Below are 21,202 nucleotides of genomic sequence, written 5' to 3'. Positions count from 1 at the left end.
CCCGCGGTCAAGTCGGCCGCACTTAACTGTGACACTTCCTGCGGTCCTTTTCAGAACAAAAGCTCCGGTGACCGCAACCGTGCTTTATTGTCAAATACCAACACAGACAATGGAGGACACGGCGTGTTAGGGGCGGTGTCTGTGTCTGTGGTTTATATAAAGCATTGCATTCTGCACATGGTCATGCATAATACATGGTACTCCCTGCTGTAATTAGCTCAGGTATTTCACTTAATCTGCTCATATCTCTGCAGGATATTATATATTTTATGTGCTCATTTCACCCTATGATGATGAAATATTTAAGATTTAAGGATAAGGTTAACAGTAGATGTTGTAGGAGAAGAAACAGGTCAGCTCAGCAGTGTAATAATTAAATTTAAATAAAACCAAGGTAGAAAGAGCTTATTATAAAAAAACTAACACCAATGATCACCCCTGTATGCGTGTAGCACTAATACATTTAGATTATCTTCTCCGCTGTAATTAAGTTATTTCACATAATTCTGCTGATATCTCTACAGGACATTATATATTTTATTATTATGTGCCAATTTCACCCCATGAAGATGACGTATTTAAGATTTATGGATACAAGTTTCAATGCATCACACAAATTGTTGGATGGTAAGATAATAGATCATTTAGCTATCCATTAAGAAAAGGTCAATTAAACCCTGGGGGACGATGACATGCCTCAATGAGCTCTATCATCGTCTACCATGCATCATAATCATTTTAACTGTGTTTCCACGTTTTGTTCATATGAATCCGTTTCTCTTTAACTGTCCTGTTGTTCTTCAATGTCATTGTTCTTCCTTACAATTATCTTAAATGTTCATTTAGCAATTGATCTTATTTGAAGGACAAATCATTCATTTCCTGTCTGGCTGTTGTTGTCTCCGTGCGACTTGACAGAGATTTAGTCACAAGGGGCGAGTCCATTTAACAAAAAAGAAAAAGACATGGGATCGAGGAGGGCGAGTGCAATGTCAAAAAGAAGTGCTATAGCGCCACCTAGTGGATCATCATGGAACACTCATGTAGGTGGATTCAGCCAGTAAAAAGCAAGGTGTGGTCAGCGGTGTAACAGCAACCTAGTTCTCCTTAAACCTTAAATGTTTCATCTTCATAGAATGAATTGAAGTAGTTACTGTAGTGATATTAGCAGATTGTAATGCAACATTCATGTACATTTACTATTATGTGCAGCAAAATCAATCTCTGAATTCACAAACTTCATATGAATACATTTGTTTTCCCAGTCAATGCATTTCTCTGGTAGAACTTTTCTTCTGGCGAAAACCACTCTTGTTATTTTCGGGCTGCAGTGATGGCTTTAAAACTTAAGATCCTGCAGGGACTGACTTATCGCCCAGTGTCTGCATAGGGCGTTATCGATCCACGAGGGGACATTCCCATGTTACAGCAGCAGAGAGGCTAAGAGGAAAACAGATGAAGAACTCTTTAAATAAATACTAGATGAAATAAGAAAGGAGGTGCCAATGTAGGCCTATTATAAGTATAACAATAATATTAGCTTTATTTATATAGCACCTGTGAAAACATGGTTCACAAAGTACTTTGGCAAACAAAGCAGACACGGGATACTCACAAGGGTGACTGCACAAACACATTCACACTGATTACAATTAATAAATAAAAGCAATAAGAAGACAGACATTCCTACATATATATTCATTCATACCTATACATGTGTAGCTATGTGCAATAGTCAAAATGATTCTAAAACTATGAACATTATGCTGTTGATGTTTTGATTATATTTGTTGTGAATTTAATAAATGGTGTTATTATGCAAAAAGAGAACTGGCACCATTTCTGCTCCCATGTTGATTTATGTCATGAAGGTATCCGGGACAAACTGAATTCAAATGTGCAGCGGACATGGTTCAATGGCAGAAACATCCCCTTGCTTTTAGAATGTAACTAGGCCACAAGCACTGACACCATGACAACCGGTTGTTGCATGACAACTGAGCATGACCCCGTGGGCGGAGGAGACCGCTGGGCTCAAGTTATCGCCAAAGGTTGCCCATTATTTAGGTGTAAGCAGCTTTGGACTGACCCTATAAGATGAGAGTGGGGCAATGATGGGAGACAGTGAAGCGGCAGAGGGAGGGTCACCGTGTGGAAGAAGGATGATTTTCACAGGTAGGAGAGAATGTTCTTTTATTGTGTTAATGCAAGTGTAGGAAGATAAATGTGTTTGGAAAAGGATGGAATTTGAGTTAAAGCAACGAGTCGGTTGTCTTTAATATGCATCTGTTGTTATCATAACCAAGACCGCTAATTGGTTGGGACTCATGTGTTGTCAGGCTTCTGTAACACAGGCTTCTTTGAGATGATGCTGAAATAATATAATATCAAAACATATGTTCTGTGTCAGAGCAAATGTGAATGTAACTGGACACACGGTGGCGCTGTAACCAGGGCCACAAGTAAGTGGACATATTCTGCGAGTGTGCAGGTTTGAGTGTGTAGTTATAATAAGGTATTCTGTATGTGCATTAAGATTTTGTGAATTTAAAGTGAACTTGTTTGATACATCTGAGTTTCCTGCTCTGTTTGGGTAAATATTACACAGAGAGTAAATATGGGTGGGAGGCCTTTTCTTCTGTAAATACCTTTTAATGTTGTTTAATGTCGGGGAGGCAGGTAAGATCACCTGTAGTTTCTTTTAGGTAAGTTTGTGGGAATTGATTACAGATTGTTTTGCTTCTTGTTTTGCCTATATCTTCATTTTTTCATTTATGTTGTAAAAATAAATACTTATTGTTTGACTGTCGTGGCACTGGACATCCTGGGGAGTGGGGAAAAGGGTTATTCTCAGGTTACCCCACACCGGGCATAACATTACATTGTCAATGCACATGTTATTGTCTGTCTCTGTCATATGACCGAACACACATGAACATTTCCTCAATAAAGTATTTAGATGTCTTCTCTTTATGTCCCCTGTGTCTGTCAAGGTCCAGATGGAATCGGAGACTACAGGCCGAGATCAAATTATTTCCCCCGGCACATCGGTGAGGGCGCGTCGTCACCTGAGGCCACAGGAGACCTCAGTTATCTGTGCCGAGCTGCACCCTGCGCCCCACCTCCTATGCCCAGGCAGAGCTACGTGGGGGAGGTGGGCTGGGGCTGGCAGTACAACCAGGTGTTGAACAGTGGGACGCTGCTCAGCAATATGCAAATCAAGGTACTGCTTGTGTGCAAATGAGAATGAAGAAGCATCATCATCATCATCTTCACTTAATGCACCACAAAGATTCACTAATGCAGGTAGACATTACATTTGATGCAGGATACTGGGATAAACTGAGGCACAGAAATACCAACAGTCCCCTGAAACTCAATCAGGCTGCACCACATTAAACACACTTACAGAAAGCATTACCCTTAATACTTATTTCCTAGGAAATCAGTGAACATGTTTAAAAACACAGTATCTTGCAAAGTTGAAGAAAGATGTAAAATATTCCTGGATCATTCATTCGACCCAGGATCTGGATACGCATCAATATTTGATGGGTTCTCTGCAGATCCATACCACAACCTTCAATTAGTGCTAATCCATCCTGTAGTTTTTTGCGTAATCCTGCTAAATAACAGACGGACACTTTAACAAACACAGACCTCATTGGCAGAGGTACTGCCACTCATTACTTGTGACCCCAGAAATAGGGATTTCAGAGGAGTCACGATGGATGTCAATTTTCATTTTCTTTCTCAGGAAAACCAATGTTATCATAATGTAGATAAAATAAAACAGCATCTCAGGAATGAAATAACCGAGCCCTGTCTTCCTCTCCCGACAGAAGACGGACATACGGACGGCAGTGGAGGACAGAGTGGCTCACAGGTTTCAGAACCAACAGTGAGACAGAATTTCTTCCCCTCACTTTTGTCTTCATGTTTCAATCGCTCAGACTCGTGTTACAGGATTGTGCTGTGTCAAATGGACAAGTGACAGCATGTTGCACAGTGTTGAGTGACTGCATTGGAGGTTATCTGCTTGTCCGTTCATAATGCAACATGTTTACCTCTGCAGGAACAAACATTGCCTCGAGCTGGAGACAGGAAATCAGAAATCATCAAAAAACACACACACACACACACACGGACCCAAAAAACACCTTGGAAGATTCACATTGTAAATTTATCTTCTTGAATGACACAGTATCTACAAGCCACTGCATGTACACTAAACTTAAAAACTATATCTGGATAGAGATTCTATTTTCTGTTGTGTTCATTTTCTTACATTGTGGTTTAAATCTTGTTTCAAAAAACATTTCTTCACTTTTATGTGTGCAATTGTGGTCGGGCCCCTTTTATTTCAAATTATTTAATTATGTTAATATATTATAACTTTAAAAAAATTCATGTTTTAAGATATTTAAATATCCTTAATGGTGCAGTAGTCCCACAGACTTCAAGAATATATAACTAAACAGACCAACACCTTACAGACGGGTCATGTAGGTTGTATTTTCTAATGTGTCAACCTGGAAGTTTTCACATTTATTCACTCCTTTTGTTTTCTGGTCTAATCTTCAGAGCCTCGTGGGACCAGGACTGTGAGGTTTGTGCAGAGACAGCGCACATTCATCTATGTCACTGCTTCAGTGTGAGAAATAGCAAAACAACTCCATTTTCAAAACAAGAAAATTATCATATGACAACATATCTGGGGAGACAAAAACATATTGAGACATATAGGAAACCAAGTTCTAAGGCTGAATAATGGACTGTCTTTATAAAATGATCGGGTGTTCGAGCTATGAGAGGAGCTCACAAAGAAACATGTGAGTGTCACTCTGCTCATCAAATGGGCCCATTTGTTGAAAGGGTTTGTTATTAGGCTCACAGTCTCTCAGAAGAGATCAACAAATGGTTTCCTGGAATCACGCCCTTCAGCAGCCATGCAGTCAGCACGCAGAACACAATCACCGTCAACAATAGACGAGTCAATATTGTGCGTCTGTCCAGGGGAACAGGACACACAGCGAGAGCCTCTGACACAAAGGAGCACAGACTCTTAAAGGGGCAGATGTCAGCCTCCAGTGAAAAGAACAGGTTTGAACTGTATGTAGGAAAATATACAATTTAAAAACAATTATAGTACATAGTTTGAAGTACATTGTTATGTCCTCCCTTTGAGATTCATTTGTGAGGCTCGATGTTTTTTTCAATTTCCATCCTGAAGTAGAATCAATTCTAGGGCACATTCAATTAAATACTCGACGACTATAATATAAGTAGAAAAACCCCGACTGAGGAGGTGAACAACATCATTTAAAAGCTGTTTATCTCAGCTGGTCAAGCTCAGTTGTTCTACAAGTCTGCAGATTAATTACTTAATTCAAATGATTAAAAATTGTACTAATCTGTAAAACATACTTTTCCTGATTATAATCATAAAACTCTTTAAAGTAAGTGTCTTCTTGAGAAAACATAAATTCAAACTAATTGGTGTAACCGGTGGAGTTTGGTCTAACCAACCAATTAAAAGGAAAAAACGAACATTAACTTTCTTTGTGAGGTGTTTGATTGCTTTATTTTATTATCCCACAGAAAGAGCCAAATAAAGAAATCTTCCTGTCAATTGTGTGCATAACTTTAGCCGGAAAAAAGTCATTTTGGAGGCGGGGCTTTGAGGCAAGGTCCAATGGGAGGAGGTGGGATGTATCGGTTTCATTTCATTGCTTTTCCAGGATTACCAACCCGTACTTTAAATACTCCAAATGTATAATGAACTCTGTTGCACATATTTCCTGCTGTGTAATCGGCTTTGCTCCATTAGCCTCCAATAATAGTTTGATAGGGTTGGAGTCCGGGGTGTGTGAGGTATTACAGGGGGAACACATCTCTGAAAGTGATGAGTTACTACCTATGTGAAATAATATTGAGCCAATTATAAAACATCACACCCTGAAGATTTACATCTAGATCAGTGATGTATTTCTTTCATGGACTCCCTGTCCCCTCCGATGACTTCCTGTTTGTTTCCTCCCAGAAAGAAGATGGCAGATAACTGACGACGAGTCAAGTTTTCACAGAGACGGGTTGAACGGCAGATGGCTTCTCACCACCCACGGCGGCCAGAGGAGCAGGCTGCTAATGAGACTTGTCGAGTTGGATTAAACATCTTTTCATTCCTGTAACATGTCGAACATTCAGCACTTTCATTTGTCACTGCCCCCCCCGCAGCCAGAATGATGAAAGAGAACTTCACATAAATTCCCGACATCAAAGACCCTCAGTTTGTTGTCCTGCACAAGTCCACACACACACACACACACACACACACACACACACACACACACACACCTGTGAAAGTTCATGGAAAGTTTACGACGCCACTTCATTAGTTTCGATCATTGCAAATCATTTTGGAATTCTGAACTCGTGTGAAGCTTTGGCAGTAAAGTCTGGGCAAAGAGGGAATTTGCTCAATGTGGTGGAACATGGCAGATATATAGTTTTTAGATCATTTCCACAAAAAAAAAGCAATCACAAAGTCAAGGTGTTCAAATGTCTCCCTCTGTGTCACATACAGGACTTTTCATTTCCTACACCTGTTTTGTTTCAGTTTTATGTCGGTTTGTTTTGATTCTAAGCAAGATTACACAAAAACAACTAAATGGATTTTCATGAAGCTTAGTAGAAGGATGGAAAATGAGCCAAAGAAGAATCCCTTGAATTTTGTTGCAGATCTGGATAAAAGGGGCAGATCCAGGAATCCTTATCACTTCTGTTAACACGTTTTTGGTGTGGATCAATTTAAAATCTAGGGAATTAAAATGTGGTTTCATAAGGGGACTGTTGGGCCTTAATGGATGTATGCGCTCTACTGAGGGTCATTCTAGTTCCTCTAAATAGACACACAACATGGTGAGATCACAATCTTTGTAGTTCAGTAGATCTCACTGTCATTTGTCCCAGTATAAACAAAGAACCCAATAAAGGACCGAAGTTGCAATAAGAACTTATTTTATTGAAAGACAGTCAATCTTTTTGAACTGTAGACAAATGTGCTCAGTGAATTGTTGCCATCTATGTCCACTTTTCTTAATACCCCTGTGTTTTGGATGCAGAAGTCTCCATCGGGATGTAGGATGCGATAGAACTTCCTGGTCTGTGTTAGAATTCAAACAACAGATATTCAGGGACTCACACACACGCCTCAGTCTGAGGACATGTGTTATCCAGTGTCTCAGTCTCATTGTCTTCTTTGGCCCCATGTACCAGTGTCAGCTCTCGTGCTGATTGCTGGACTTTCACCTTGAACACGTCACACTTCTCAGGTAACAGGCCTTTGTTGAAGAGCACAGACGTCAGATAGGAGAACAACACGATGGCAGCAATGGCAGACAGCATGGAGATGGTCTTAACTGGAGCGTACTGGACATAAACTCCATCCTCAAGAACACATCCTGGGAAGTGGAGGACAACTGGCAGCCCGAGTGATGGGAGTCCACTGAGAACTCTGAGCACCAATCCCACCACACAGCCCATAACAGCTCCGTAACCATTGGAGATATTGGCGAAGAGGACGCAGACCAGTTGAGGGAAGATTATGACGTAGGTCAATTCAGTACTAAGAATCCAGAAGAGTAAGACACTGTGTTTCTGGCTGGTTAGTGATGTATCAACCAAACCCACGACCAACACAGCAACTCGGATCACCCACTGAATCTCTCTGTCTGATGCCTGGAGAAAAAGTGGAGAGGAGGAGGTGAAGAGGTTTGAGATACTAACTATTATCTTATAATTCAAATTTTCTCACCTGTGGCCTCAGGATGTTCGTGTATATGTTGGAGGTGAAGACAGAAGCAGCAGAAATCAAACCAGAATCAACAGATGACATCACAGCAGCAGCAACACATCCAGTTCCGATTATGGAGATGGAGGACGGGGTGAGGTGCTGTAATGTGATGGGCAGGATTTGACCTGCTTCCCCACGATCATATGGAAATGGAGAACCATAAGACGTCAGGTTCCAATCTGAGGAGCAGACCAAAGAAAATTCATTCAAAAATAGAACATTGCAGTGGACACCGTATAAAGTGATCAAGGATAAAGTAATCAAACGTCCACATCGTCAACAGAATCGCTCCTATTCAAAGGCTGGTTAAATAATTTGGTTATAGTGATCAAGTAGTCTGCTTACAGTGATCATTTGGGGTCTTTTTATTTCTTGGACGGTAAAATAGTTGTTTTTTTTTACAGTTGACTCTCCTGCACTAAGGATTGGGACTCAGCACTTTGTTTTATATGGTAATGGATTGGTTTTCTGTGATTTAACTATTGATTTAACATGTTTTGTTATTTCGGTAACATTAAATACAACAGATAAGTGGATGTAAGATTTCACAGTTTACATAAGTATGTAGAAGTTGTCAGTACCTGTAGATGCAGCAGCAGCCCCAAGCAGTATTGGAGGTGTTCCAAACACAAGTATGACGAAAGCAGCGACAAAGCACGAGAACTTAGCTGTGGCTAATGAAGAAGCTGCCAACGTCCTCTGGTGTAAACACTGATATCCCTGACATCCCAGTGCCTTGAAAATGAAACAGAATTAATATATGACTCATTTATCTTGAGGATTTCTCTCAACACTAGAGTGAAGTACATTTGACATCAGCCACAGTTTTGCTCCATCTTACAAACATCAAGAACTCATCAATCATGATCCCGGTCTTCTCCAGTCCTGGTGCACCAATCCAGGGAGCGTGTAAGGTGTTGTTCATCAGTGTCCCGCTGATGTCCAAGCAGTTAGGGTTCATCAAGACAAAGGGAACACACAGCCACTGCAGAGACAAATACAAATGTAAGTAATGAACAAGGACCAGCGCACTTTATAAAACCTTAAAGAACAGCAACTCACCAAGCTAATGAATATAAGAACAAGCTGAATAATATCAGTGTAGGCCACAGAGTAGAAACCTCCCAGCAGAGTGTAGATGATGACAACTGCAGCAGAGATCCAGATACACAGAGTGTAGGGCAAATCCAGGACCACACTCATGGTGCCTCCTGTTAAACACCTTGTATCAGTGGAATTCTACTTATATACAGACTGTACAAATATCACTGACTCATATTCCTTCAAATACATTTATTTTAAACTGACATTTAAACACACACATATATGAGGAGAGGTTAAAGTGCTTCTGTACATTCTCACTTACCTAAACTAATCAGTGTTCCTGCTACCCATAGTATATCAGTAAAAACTGAGGTCAGGCTCAGTCCAGCTGTCAGAACTTGTCCATACTTGATGCGGAAAGGGTCCATCATTGTGACACACTTCATTTCTCTTAGTGGTTTAGCAAACACCAGGCCACCTTGATGTAATGAGGGGGAAAACAGAAACTAATGATAATATCAAGAAATCACAAAAAATAATGATTCAACTTAAGGTGAAATGATGAAGTAAAATTGCCAACTTAAACTTACATATAATAAAAGATACGCTGTATGCAGTTAACATCATGGCTGCCCAGGTTAGTCCCATTGACGGAGTGTACACCATCTCAGCTGTGCCAACAATGAAGCCTCCTCCAACCCATGTAGCTGCAGGATGGATCAACACACAAAGACTAAAGGTTAGATCATAATTCAGTATTATTGATCAATAGGACCAGTAGTACCTCATCCAACCAAGACAGTTGTTAGTCAAATCTGATTTGGCTGTTTATTATTCATACTAAACAACAATTCATGATGTTTTCTTGTAAAAATACTGCTTTTATAAATCGCCAGGTCTTTCTGCCTCCATGCCTGTGACAGACAGTTTCCATCCTGTTGTCTTCAGCTGAGCTGTCCTCACCTGTCAGGGTGAAGATCCCCACCACCCAGTTGATGCTCCGGTTTCCCAGTAACGTCATCTCCATCTCATTGGCTCCACTTTTCTTCTGTTTCCTCTTGGACTTGAAAGAAGCCCAGATGCCGGTCCCAAGGACCATCAGGTAGAAGAACACCATCAGTATCACTCCTGGGATGTTCACTGCCATGATGAAGAATGTTGACTGTCTTTCACACCAGCGTGTTTTCACCTGAGTGACCGATGAGAGAAACTGGGAAAACAACAGACCCACAGAGAAATGTGTGTCTCAAGAGACTTTTCGGCAAAATTTATTTCTTCTTTGGGAAAGAATGGGCAAGGTTTTGTGTGTTAGTTTGTCTCCTTCCATCAGAAAAAGGTGACTTGATTTAATTTGTACTGAATAACTCTCGCTTCTATTACGCAAGATAATGTGGCCTCGATGCCCAGATGTAAAAAAACAACAGAATAAAAACATAAAATGCCTGCATACAGCTCCTGTGGTGTCATCCAAGTATCCGGAAGCCCTGACATTCATATTGCACTCGAAACGGCGTCATTACATTTCATTTAGCTGACGCTTTCATCCAAAGCGACTCACAATAAGTGCATCAACCACGAGGAAACAAACCCAGAACAACAAGAATCAAGTGACTACATTAGCTTCAAAAAAGCCAAACTACAAAGTGTTGCATGTAAGTGCAACTAAACAGAACTAAACTTTTTTATTTGTTAAGAAAAAATGTTTTAATCCAAGTTGTGGTCTGAAGAGATGTGTCTTTAGTCTGCGGTGGAAGATGTGTAGACTTTCTGTCCTGATGCCACTGGTAACCAGTGAAGGGAGCGGAGTAGTGTGAGTGAATTTGGGTTAAAGACCAGTGGAGCTGCTGCTTTCTGTATGAGATGCAGAGGTTCAGATGGCACTAGCACATGGGTAGGCAACCTTAACTATCAAAAGAGCCATTTTGCCCCCTCTTCCCCCAAATAAAATGTGTCTGGAGCCGCAAAACATATTTGATACGCAGCTTATAAAGTTTTATATATAGTTATACTATCCACCACCCGCAGGGAAAAGCGCCTGGCCGTAGACCTAATAGGATGTGACGCATATTATAGTTGACGAAATATTATATAAAAAAGTGAGAGCAGGCCAGACTGGAGGCGGACACAGAAACTGCAGCTCGGTACAAACCAGCTGCAGCTTCTGCTCTGATCTAGAAGCTGCTGCAGCGCTGATCTCTGAGCAGCTGTGACCAGAGGAACTCGGTGTTTTCACTGTTTCCACTGATAAGATGCTGCCGCTAAGTCACTTACCGGCTGCTTCACGTGCTCTGATCTCACTGAGTGCGTCTCTGTCGCGAGTGAGGGGGCGGGGCGGAGCCCCGGGGCCTGTGTTTATGTGCGCTGTCACGGATAACACACACACACACACACACACACACACACACACACACACACACACACACACACACACACACACACACACACTTGCCCGCTCCTGGTATTTCATGATGGCCTGATACGTTCATCGTGACGTTCACTCACGTTCACGTTCATCATATGAAAACTGATTCGTAAAGTTTCTATAAGCATGTAGGCTTTTAATATCTCTGTGATACATGTATGTATGGATCCATTGGGCAGTGCAGCAAATCAAGCACGGTAGCTCGGATTACTGGATTCATATATGACAGATGATCTACTGGATGAGGTGGACAAGACAAATATTTATCTGGGACAAACAAATGATGCCTGGTCAAAGGATGTATGCACATTGTTCTGTAACTTAGGGTTTGCACAGGTTCTTCTGGACAGTGAAAAGGTAAATATGTGTTTAGAGAATCTAAATCTGCACAAAACAAACAACAGGTGGACGACATATGGACTAAACAAAAGATGCATATTCTTACAATGATAAACACTGAACATGGTACAGAGAACTCTGTTGTATACAACCCATCTAATAAGCACAGATCCCTGTGTGCTTAGCTGAGATCAGACTGTGGAAACTGGACGATACCTTATTGCAGCGGGGGAAAGAGCCAATCTTAAAACAAAGATGTAGAAAATGTGTTCCCTTGTTTTCTACTGTTTACTATGTGAACTGCTTAATGGTCTGTTAGATATAAAAAAAAGAGGATATTGATTTTGTAAAAATGGATGATGTGCAAAGGCTAAGTAGGCAGTTTATGTATTAAAAATATAAATTAGCCAATTATCTGGAGGAAGAAACAACGCTCTTCATCGAGTCAATTTAAAGATGCAGTAGTTCTATAGTTTGTCTATGTAAAACCCGACCTGCGGTAACAGAGGCTTTTCCATCACTGGTGATGATCATAAAGTCAAATATCCTGTGAGGATTTTAATGTTTTATCCACAGATTCCATTCCTACTAACATTGGTAAATGTGTTCTATGAAAAAATCTCCCTTTATCTATTAATCATCCTATAACAGGGGTCTTCAACGTTTTCAACGTCAGGCCAAGGACCCCCAAACTGATGGAGAGGTGGAGCAGGGACCCCCTACTATATATATTGTATAAAATTGTGTTTTTATACACAATTTTAAGAGGTCCTCCTCGGGTCCTTGGTTCAACAAGTATTTATTTAGAAGCAATGAAAAGGGTACAGCATAGCTATGTGCACATAGCTATGGGCACTCAATACACAGCCTCGGCTAAGTCAGTAGCACGGGGTAGTCAAGAGTCGCCCCGAACGGACGACAGGTGCAATATTTATAATAGTAGGTAGAACTTCATTGGTCAATAACGAGGGGGAGTCACCGTGGCTTAGCCCTGGCTCGCCCTTGCTGGTGCACAGGCGTGGTCCCAGCATCTTGGAACTGGAATCCACCAATGATGAGGAGCCGCTCCCAGGTTCGTCCCTCCTTTGATAGTAGCTGGGCAAATCTTCACATTCTGACAGTGTTTGGTTTTGTGTATTAAAAACAATCTTTGACCCGGCTGAAGCCTTGTGGGTCTTCAGTAGTTTTGCAGATACGGTGTTGTTGTTCATTGGAGTGAGAAATCTTGTCTTCCTGCTTTATCGGCTGTATGTTCTGTGTGAGTAAGCATGCATGTTTTTCAGACAAGACAACGCCTTTCCTATCTGCCCTTCAGACTGATTTCTTTCTAAGGCATAGGTCACAGCTTTTTATGAGCACAGTGCATTCATGTATGTGTGATGTTGAATAAAGCTAAGGGAATACTGTAATATATATATGTTAGGTATGAGAACAAGTTTAAGTACAGTGTATTGTATGCCACGGATTACAGTCCTAACACTCCTCTTTGTGTACAGGAGGCTTGGAGGGACAGGTCTAGGAGTGAACGGGTGCCCAGCTTGATAGTGTGTCGCTGAATGTGTGCATTGCTGACTGAAAGATAACATCATCTGCCTCCATTTATCCGTTCACTACAATATGTTGGATTCATGTTAATGTGTATTTAAAGACATTTAAATTTGTGGGAAAAAAAAATTGTCTAATCAACCAAACATTTCGCGACCCCCCTGCAGTACCTCCGCGGAACCCCTAGGGGTAATGACGGTCCTCAATTTTATTTTGAGAATAATGACCGGAAGTCTAATTGTAAGTGAACGCAGCCCAGACACAGCCTCGTTTTTATACTTTAGATAAACACCAAACACTTTGCTGTGTGATTATTATTTTACACCATTATTGTTTATTTAATCTCAAATACAATAGTATTTATTACAAATAAACGTATTCCTCCGTTATTCAGACCGTTACTCCACCCCGGTAGGCTCTTACTGTGAAGTTCTATAACCGGAAGTAATTAGCCTTCAGCTAGGCTAGCCGTAACAAGTGAAGTGAAGTGGCCCCAGTCCTTAATTTAAAAATGTCTCACACAGCGCCGGCCGAGAAGCCTTCAAACCCGGAGAACCCCCGAGTCTTCTTCGATGTAGACATCGACGGAGGAAGAGGTCAGCACCAGTCTTTCATTTCACTGTTAGCTAGCAGCTCTGCAGCCGTTAGCCTCGTTAGCTTAGCACCACCCAGGAGAACCTGAGTCATTTTATCAACAGCCACAAATGTAATAACGTGATAATGAACCTCCCTGGGACCCGTAGTTGTTAATGAAAGTAGCGGCTCACTCGTGTTTATATCGTGAGTTCAGCTTTAAGTTGTGTAATATTTGTCTGTGTGCCTTGTCTGAATGAACCACGTGTGGTTTCTTTCGTAGACTTAATTCAGCCATTTTCCACCGTAACACAATTATCAAGTCTGTAAATAATAATCACACGTGTTGGTTATTCAGCAGCTTTTATTTAACACGTCTAAACATCACTAATTGGATTTTTAATATGTTGCTGCAGCTTGGATGGGCCTGTTCTTTCCTATTGGGATAATCAGGCTATTATAGTGATGATAGAATATTTAAATATCCTAATACACCTTTTAATTTGGTAAAGACAACAATAATCTATAATTGGCTCCATGTGAAGGTGCAGGTACAATAAAAGAAAACCCCAGGATGAATGAATGGAGACACATAATGAATGAGGTGCACCGCCTCTGTGTAACTGAGTAGTTAATACTCATACATTTAAAATGGTGATCAGGCTCATTCACTCATTCTGATTCCAAAACAAGATGGAGAGAGGATGGAAGCATCTCAGAGACTTTGATTTAGAAGATCACAGGAGCTTCAGGGACAAAGACCACACTCGGGTTCCTCGGGTTGATCGTCAGTGCAGGGCTCGATCGGACGATATATCGATAATTATCACGATACACGTCACATTATTATTTCTGTTAAGTTTAAAGAGTGAAATTTTGCCTCCTGAGTGAAGGTTTTGGCTTTAAACTCTTCTTTGTTGTCAGAGAATGATAAAAACCTAAACATCTTACAAATCAGAGGTAGATGAATTATGTAGTGTTAAATATCGTATTCATATATCTGACTTTTGTCATGAAAATGATTTTATTCCCAAGTCCTATGTCAACGATTACATGGGGTGATGTTAAATTTATTTTTACCTTAGGGCTGCCGTGCATAAACCTCTCACTACAAAGATGAATGCACATTTGAAAGTATAACCTGGACTCTTATCTATAGAGATGTGTGGTTTGTGATATGGTCAGATGAGGCCATTCTTCACTATGCTGTCCACATGTGGGTGAGTGCATGTGTTGAAAAGGTGTTTCCATTCCTCCATTAAAGTTTTAGTGACTTGTCGAATAAATGTCGAGGCTGTTCTGGCAGCTCGTCGGGGCCCAACATCATATTTTTCCACATTATGTCGGTTTTTCCTTTGATTTATCACCTGTCCGTGTGTGATAACGTGGTCCAGACTGCACTCAGGTAGAATATATTATAGGTGTTTGAGTCTGTCACTAAACTTGTGTTTTCTTTCCACAGCCGGCCGAATAGTTTTTGAGCTGTTTGCCGATATCACCCCGAAGACTGCTGAAAACTTCCGGGCTCTGTGCACTGGAGAAAAAGGCACCGGCAAATCGACCGGGAAACTGATGCACTTCAAAGGATGCCCGTTCCACAGAAGTACGTAAACTTCACATCTGCTTATATCGTGTCATTTCAGTTCGGAGGGACACCTTGAAGTTTGAGTTCGCACACATGAACCCTCGCCTGTGAGCCACTGAACTCCTTTTTCAAAGAAAACTACTTTGAAATGGGAGTTCACCCAACTTTGCGACAAATATAATTATATGTCACATATGGCTACATTTCACAGGGGATGAATGAGAAAATATTCAGGGAATAAAAAAAACAACTTGCTGAGGCTTTCTCTAATCGTCATGAGAAAGTATATCATTAAAAATGCAACGTAAATGGATTTTAATAGACTTTTTTTGGTAACATGTATTTTCGGGAGCCACAAGCAGAGCTGGCGTTCAGTCTGGTTAATCTGGAAATTAAGAGTTGTTGTAAATTTGTTTTTGACAGTCATCAAGAAGTTCATGATCCAAGGAGGTGACTTCTCCAACCACAATGGCACCGGTGGAGAGAGCATCTACGGGGAGAAGTTTGACGATGAAAATTTCCACTACAAGGTAAAACTATCTATTAAGTTTTATATATATATATATATATATATATATATATATAATATATATATATTCAGCCTTTTATATAAACCAATTGTATCACCACAGGAGATTTTAAATAGTTGTTTCTACATCACGTTTCCCTTCACTGATTCTATCTAAGCAGCTATTTTTCAGTTAACTAGCAACACTTAGGCACACACTTAAGTATACTGGGATGGATTTTGGTTTTTCTTAGAACACGTACATTTCTTAATTAGCAATGAGTGCTTGTTATACTTATTTCCATTGCAAATATGTGTCATTTCTATTTAAAAATCCTTTTCTGATTTATTTTCCCCTCCATGTAGCATGATAAACTGGGCCTGCTTAGCATGGCCAACACCGGGCCGGACACCAACGGCTCGCAGTTCTTCATCACCACTGTCCCCACCCCTCACTTAGATGATAAGCACGTTGTCTTCGGACAAGTGTTGAAAGGAATGGGTGTCGTAAAAATGCTGGAGTTAATGGACACTAAGGATGATGCCCCTGAAAAGGTAATTACTTTAAAAGTTCTACTCCGAAATAGTATGTACAGTTTTACCAACTTTGCATTAAACACTCACAAAAGAGTCAATTAGCGTTTTATAATAGTGATTTCCGCACTGGTGTGTTGCTTTCATTTCATATTTTCTTCCTTAAAGAGTATTAACATGTCGCTCGGGCTCTAATTATGTTTTTAAGAATGCTACTAAGACTTTTATCTGTTTCTATAAATAACACTTTTTCCGTCTAACATTTTTTCGAATATCTCTCTCTGCAGCCGTGTGTCATAGCAGACTGCGGTGAGCATAAGGAAGGGGACAGCTGGGGCTGTGCACCAAAAGACGGATCAGGGGACAGCCACCCAGACTTCCCCGAGGACTCCGAAATCGACTTTAAAGATGTAAGTGAGATCTTTGATCATCAAGGACACAGGCAAAGTTTGGCAGATAGCATCAGACGTTGTCAGCAGGTCTCAATCTCCATGTTCTCACACCTGAGCCCCGACTCTGAACTCAGTGCTGGACACAACCAATCGAAATCATGGCCATAACGGCAAGAATAAGAAAGTTCTATTTTTCATGCCAGCAGTCATTTATTCAAACTTGCATTTTCACTTTCAGGTGTTTAAAGTCCTGACGGTTGCTGAGGATTTGAAGAATATTGGAAACAACCTTTTTAAGAGCCAAAACTGGAAAGGTGCTGTCGAAAAATACAGCAAAGCCCTCAGGTAATGTAGTGTGTGTGGGTGTGTGTGTGTGTGTGGTTTACTCCAAGTCACGATCACTTCTATTACACATAGAGGCACACGTTCATCAGAATCATCCAAACGTTAGAAATGATGATGCTGCTCCCAAGACATCTCAACTAACCCTCTCTGTCGCTCTCTAGAATATCATTAACCTCATCTTAATGTTGCAGACATGTTGTACTCTGAGATATGTATCTGTATCTGAAGTAGCAGCAGCAGGTTGATGGCGTTACAGCATCTTATGACTTCAGGCACAATATCATCCTTTCATCCTCCCACCGCCGTTTCACCTGTGATTCACTTCAGATTGAACGCTGCTCAGGCAACATTGATCTAGTGAGTCTAATCAATGCTGTCACTGACAACGAGGCTGATTTGTTCCTCTGCAGGTACTTGGAGGTGGGTGGAGATGTGCTGGACGAGGAGGTGCAGATGAAACTGAATCCCGTGGCCCTCAGCTGCTTCCTCAACATGGCCGCATGCAAGCTGAAGATGCAGCTGTGGCAGGAGGCCCTGGAGAGCTGCAATGAGGTAACAGGCCACAGCATCACAATAACATGGCGCACACTGGTTCACCGCTCATGTGCTGTTAAGACCCCTGATTCTAAGAATGTATGCCTTCACAGTGCTAGACGAGAAAATCAATACCACTCTCCTGTCACTAAATATGAAGCTACTGTCTGCAGCCTCTTGGCTTAGCTGAGCATAGAGGCTGAAGAAGGGGGAAACGAGGAGCTTGGCCTGGCGCTGTCCAATGGTAAATTGGTAAAAATCAATGTAAAAGAGCATTTAACGCTCATTAATTGAGCAGTGAGCTGTTGAGCAGGCAGAGATAAAAGCAAGCAAGTGCATTGTTGACTTGTATGGAAATAATTTAATTTCTGCAAAATAACAACTTACTATCTAAGGCTGAGACCAGACACCCCACATAGAAATCTCATTTCGAACACTTGTATTAGGTCACTACCCAGAGCTCATGGGTGCAGGTCGGAATGCAGATTGATTTAAAAATCGAAAAGCTTTGCTCAGCTCCTTCTTCACCACAACGGTCCGGATGACTGCTGACGCTGCACAAATCCCTCTGTCCATCTCTCCTACAACCTAATACACCCTCAGAGAATACATGATGCAAACTTAATGAATAAAAGAACACACAACGAGGAGGGGATTTGATGCCTGATGTGTATTTCTGTTGTGTCTCACAGGCTCAGGACCTGGACCAAGCGAACACTAAGGCACTTTTCCGGAGGGCCCAGGCGTGGCAGGGGTTAAAGGAAAACAGCAAAGCCATGGTAACGTCAACAACAGCACCTCTGTCTCTGAAGTGACAAATTGAAAAATCAGATACTGTACAACAGAAGTTCAACATGCACACGTCCTGTTGTCTGTATAGATGGATTATGTTCTGTAACTTCTGATTTCTTTCACACTTCTTGAGAACAGACAGAAACCGTGTGCGTTGCATCTGAGGGCAGATCTGCTCACAAACTGTTTTCTGTGTTTCTCACTTGACAGATTGATCTGAAGAAAGCTCAGAAAATAGCTCCAGAAGACAAAGGTGGGGAACGTTTTCTGTTTGTTCAGCTTTTTCACAAGAGCCTTGTTTTGTTACCCTGCCAAGAATGCAGCAAATATTTCCCTCTTTCCTCCACATGTTTAGATAAAATTCAAGCATATGCGTGATCCAAACTATCCACTCAAGCTCAAGCACCATGTTAATATCGTCAAACAAACACAGGGAAAGACTCATATTGGCCGATATAAGCTGTCAACTGATAATCAATCAGGCTTTGATTTAAAGTTACGTCTAGGACAAATAGGATTAAAAAAGAAAACGCCATAAGTGCCTCAGCTGCCAGTCGGTGAAGTGAGTGTGACTCATGAAGGTAAATCACTTCTTCAGTGTTTAGTGACTGATGCACTTTCCAAAAGGACAAATTCTTCCTGTGAGGTAAACACTTGAACAAGTAAATACTAAGGTGTAAACAGATGAGAAAGTTATTTATATGATAATAAGAGCATGTGTTGCTATTTCTTCTTGCTTCTTTGGAGTAGTTCTACTGGTTTGGAGGATTTATTTTTGCTGCCTTCAAATAATCACATTTACCACGGTAACAAGAAATCAGAACAACACCTCCCTCTTGTGGCATTCAGACTTCATGAGTTGTGATGCGTGTGCTGACATTTACAGACGTGGCAGAAGCCTTGAAAGACAATTTGTCGTTGGATGTGATGATTTTAATTTGTTGTAGTTATTTTTAACTTGGCTTGAGCAAAATGTTGACATTTCCAACAGCCTCACTTTTCCCTCCTGACATTATGTTTGTGTTTCCTACTGCACGTTACCCCTCCTCCTGATTACTATAAACACTTTCTGCGTGTGAATGTGGAGAATCTGTTGGTGAGGGACAAGATTTTGGGGCTGGAAGCTTCTGGTTTTTAATTTCTACTTTGACCAATCATGTTTGAGCAGGCTTTGGTTGCCTGCAGGTAAAAAGTCCATGTGAGGAGCAAAATTGACCAAATCATCTGCCTTCATATGGAGATAGCTGTTAATAGAGATCAGCCAAAATGATGTCTGGACCCAAAACACCTCCAAAAAGTATCACTGTTCGTGTGAAGATTCACTCGACTGTAAATGATGTACAGCAAACGTACATATATACGCTGTCTACACCGCTGCCTCCAGAGTCTAATGCGTAGTCAGAGCTCTTGACATCGCTTGCTCGTCCATGTCGCTGCTGCCTTGAAGCTGTATTCTCAGGGTTAAACCACTTCAACACCAAGCACCACTTTTCACGTCATAACCACAAGCTCACGTGTTCCATACGAGCGTTTGTTCCATCTGCACTGGTTGTTTAAGGGAACAGTTCAGAAGTAATACTCCTAATACGTGAAAGCTCCAGGGCTCTGGGTGGAATCCGGCTTCTGCAAATCTCTCTCAAAGTGCCGCGCTGCTCTTCTGATATTTTAATATGCCCTTTATTGGCTGCTGGCTACAAGATAAGAGCCGTCACAGCATGATGCTCTCCCTGTGTCTCAGGGAGCAAGCTTTCTTTAAAATGAAACAGACAGCGAGCAGAAAGAGGCAGAATGTTCCAAAGTGGACCAAAAACAAATCTCATACAAACTAGAAGTGATTAAATTGTTTAATCAACTAAGTGAAACTGATTTTTGTTTCGACAGCCATCAACAACGAGCTGAAGCGAGTGCAGCTGAAGATCCAGGAGGAGAAGGAGAAAGAGAAGAAGATCTATGCTAAAATGTTTGCGTGAACATTTCACCCAATGATGCAATTAGTTGTTAATCAACATTTGAAAATCATCTGTACAGATGAAGGTGCACTGGCAAAGATTTAAGTGTGTAACCAGGTGAAAATGTGCTGTATGTTTAAGTTGACAGGCTTTCTCTTATTCTCCAGTCGGCACTTTTCTCTCTGTGCGTGCGTGTGTGTATGTATTCCAATGAAGGAATAACAGTTGTAAGTTTTGACCTGTTATCATGACAAGTTTTATCACTGTAATGAAAAGTTTGACTCCACTGCTCTGAGAAACTGGATTAAAACTTCTGGGGTTTGAAAGACGACAATAAAGATAATGTTGAATCCGTGCTCTCTGACGAAGCCAGTACATCCATTTGTGTTAGTTTTTTTTTTACAGAGGTTAATAAATCAAACAGGACAGCAGTCACGTGTTCTTTATTCATTCCTGTTATATTATATTTTGTACAATACTGTGTGGATCTTTACAACTGTGATGATGCTAAAATAAAAACATGGATGCACCGATTTGACTGGGTTTTAGTTGTATTGCTTCAATACAAAAACTGGGATCTTTCATGTGTGTAAGGCAACGTCAGGCTTAAATAACATTTCAATATATTCATACATATATTGGTCGTAGTGTCACAGATACCCAGTCCAGCTGTTTTGAATCAATATCACTATCAGATCGGTGCATCACTACAATAAGCCTGAATTAAAAAAAACACCCTATACAGATCTTGAAGGAAATATATTATCTATGACAGCTGATTAAGT

The 21,202-nt window shown here is 40.9% G+C and overlaps 3 protein-coding genes across 3 annotated transcripts; 2 read left to right on the top strand and 1 right to left on the bottom strand.

Annotated features, from left to right (window-relative positions):
* The first annotated feature begins 2,016 nt into the window (after positions 1-2,016).
* Positions 2,017-6,191, top strand: LOC118111887 (uncharacterized protein C4orf45). Its single transcript, XM_035160656.2, has 4 exons — positions 2,017-2,175; positions 2,994-3,223; positions 3,843-3,901; positions 6,044-6,191. The coding sequence occupies exons 1-4, from the start codon at positions 2,112-2,114 to the stop codon at positions 6,063-6,065; spliced, it is 375 nt and encodes a 124-aa protein (XP_035016547.2). The 5' UTR covers positions 2,017-2,111; the 3' UTR covers positions 6,066-6,191.
* Positions 6,192-7,003: 812 nt separating this feature from the next.
* Positions 7,004-11,218, bottom strand: LOC118111886 (high-affinity choline transporter 1). The gene is made up of 9 exons (XM_035160653.2): positions 11,171-11,218; positions 9,863-10,109; positions 9,490-9,606; positions 9,222-9,377; positions 8,918-9,066; positions 8,697-8,840; positions 8,437-8,590; positions 7,817-8,034; positions 7,004-7,740 (listed from the first exon to the last, which is right to left on the bottom strand). The coding sequence occupies exons 2-9, from the start codon at positions 10,044-10,046 to the stop codon at positions 7,201-7,203; spliced, it is 1,662 nt and encodes a 553-aa protein (XP_035016544.1). The 5' UTR covers positions 10,047-10,109; positions 11,171-11,218; the 3' UTR covers positions 7,004-7,200.
* Positions 11,219-13,635: 2,417 nt separating this feature from the next.
* On the top strand, positions 13,636-20,792 carry ppid (peptidylprolyl isomerase D). The gene is made up of 10 exons (XM_035161208.2): positions 13,636-13,801; positions 15,241-15,381; positions 15,787-15,893; positions 16,238-16,426; positions 16,693-16,815; positions 17,036-17,142; positions 17,553-17,694; positions 18,369-18,455; positions 18,679-18,721; positions 20,350-20,792. Exons 1-10 carry the CDS (start codon positions 13,717-13,719, stop codon positions 20,436-20,438), a joined length of 1,113 nt encoding a protein of 370 aa, XP_035017099.1. The 5' UTR covers positions 13,636-13,716; the 3' UTR covers positions 20,439-20,792.
* The last annotated feature ends 410 nt before the right edge of the window (positions 20,793-21,202 follow it).

Source organism: Hippoglossus stenolepis, chromosome 7 (assembly GCF_022539355.2).
Source record: "Hippoglossus stenolepis isolate QCI-W04-F060 chromosome 7, HSTE1.2, whole genome shotgun sequence".
NCBI classification, from domain to species: Eukaryota; Metazoa; Chordata; class Actinopteri; order Pleuronectiformes; family Pleuronectidae; genus Hippoglossus; species Hippoglossus stenolepis.
This window is presented reverse-complemented; position numbering and strand designations above follow the sequence as displayed.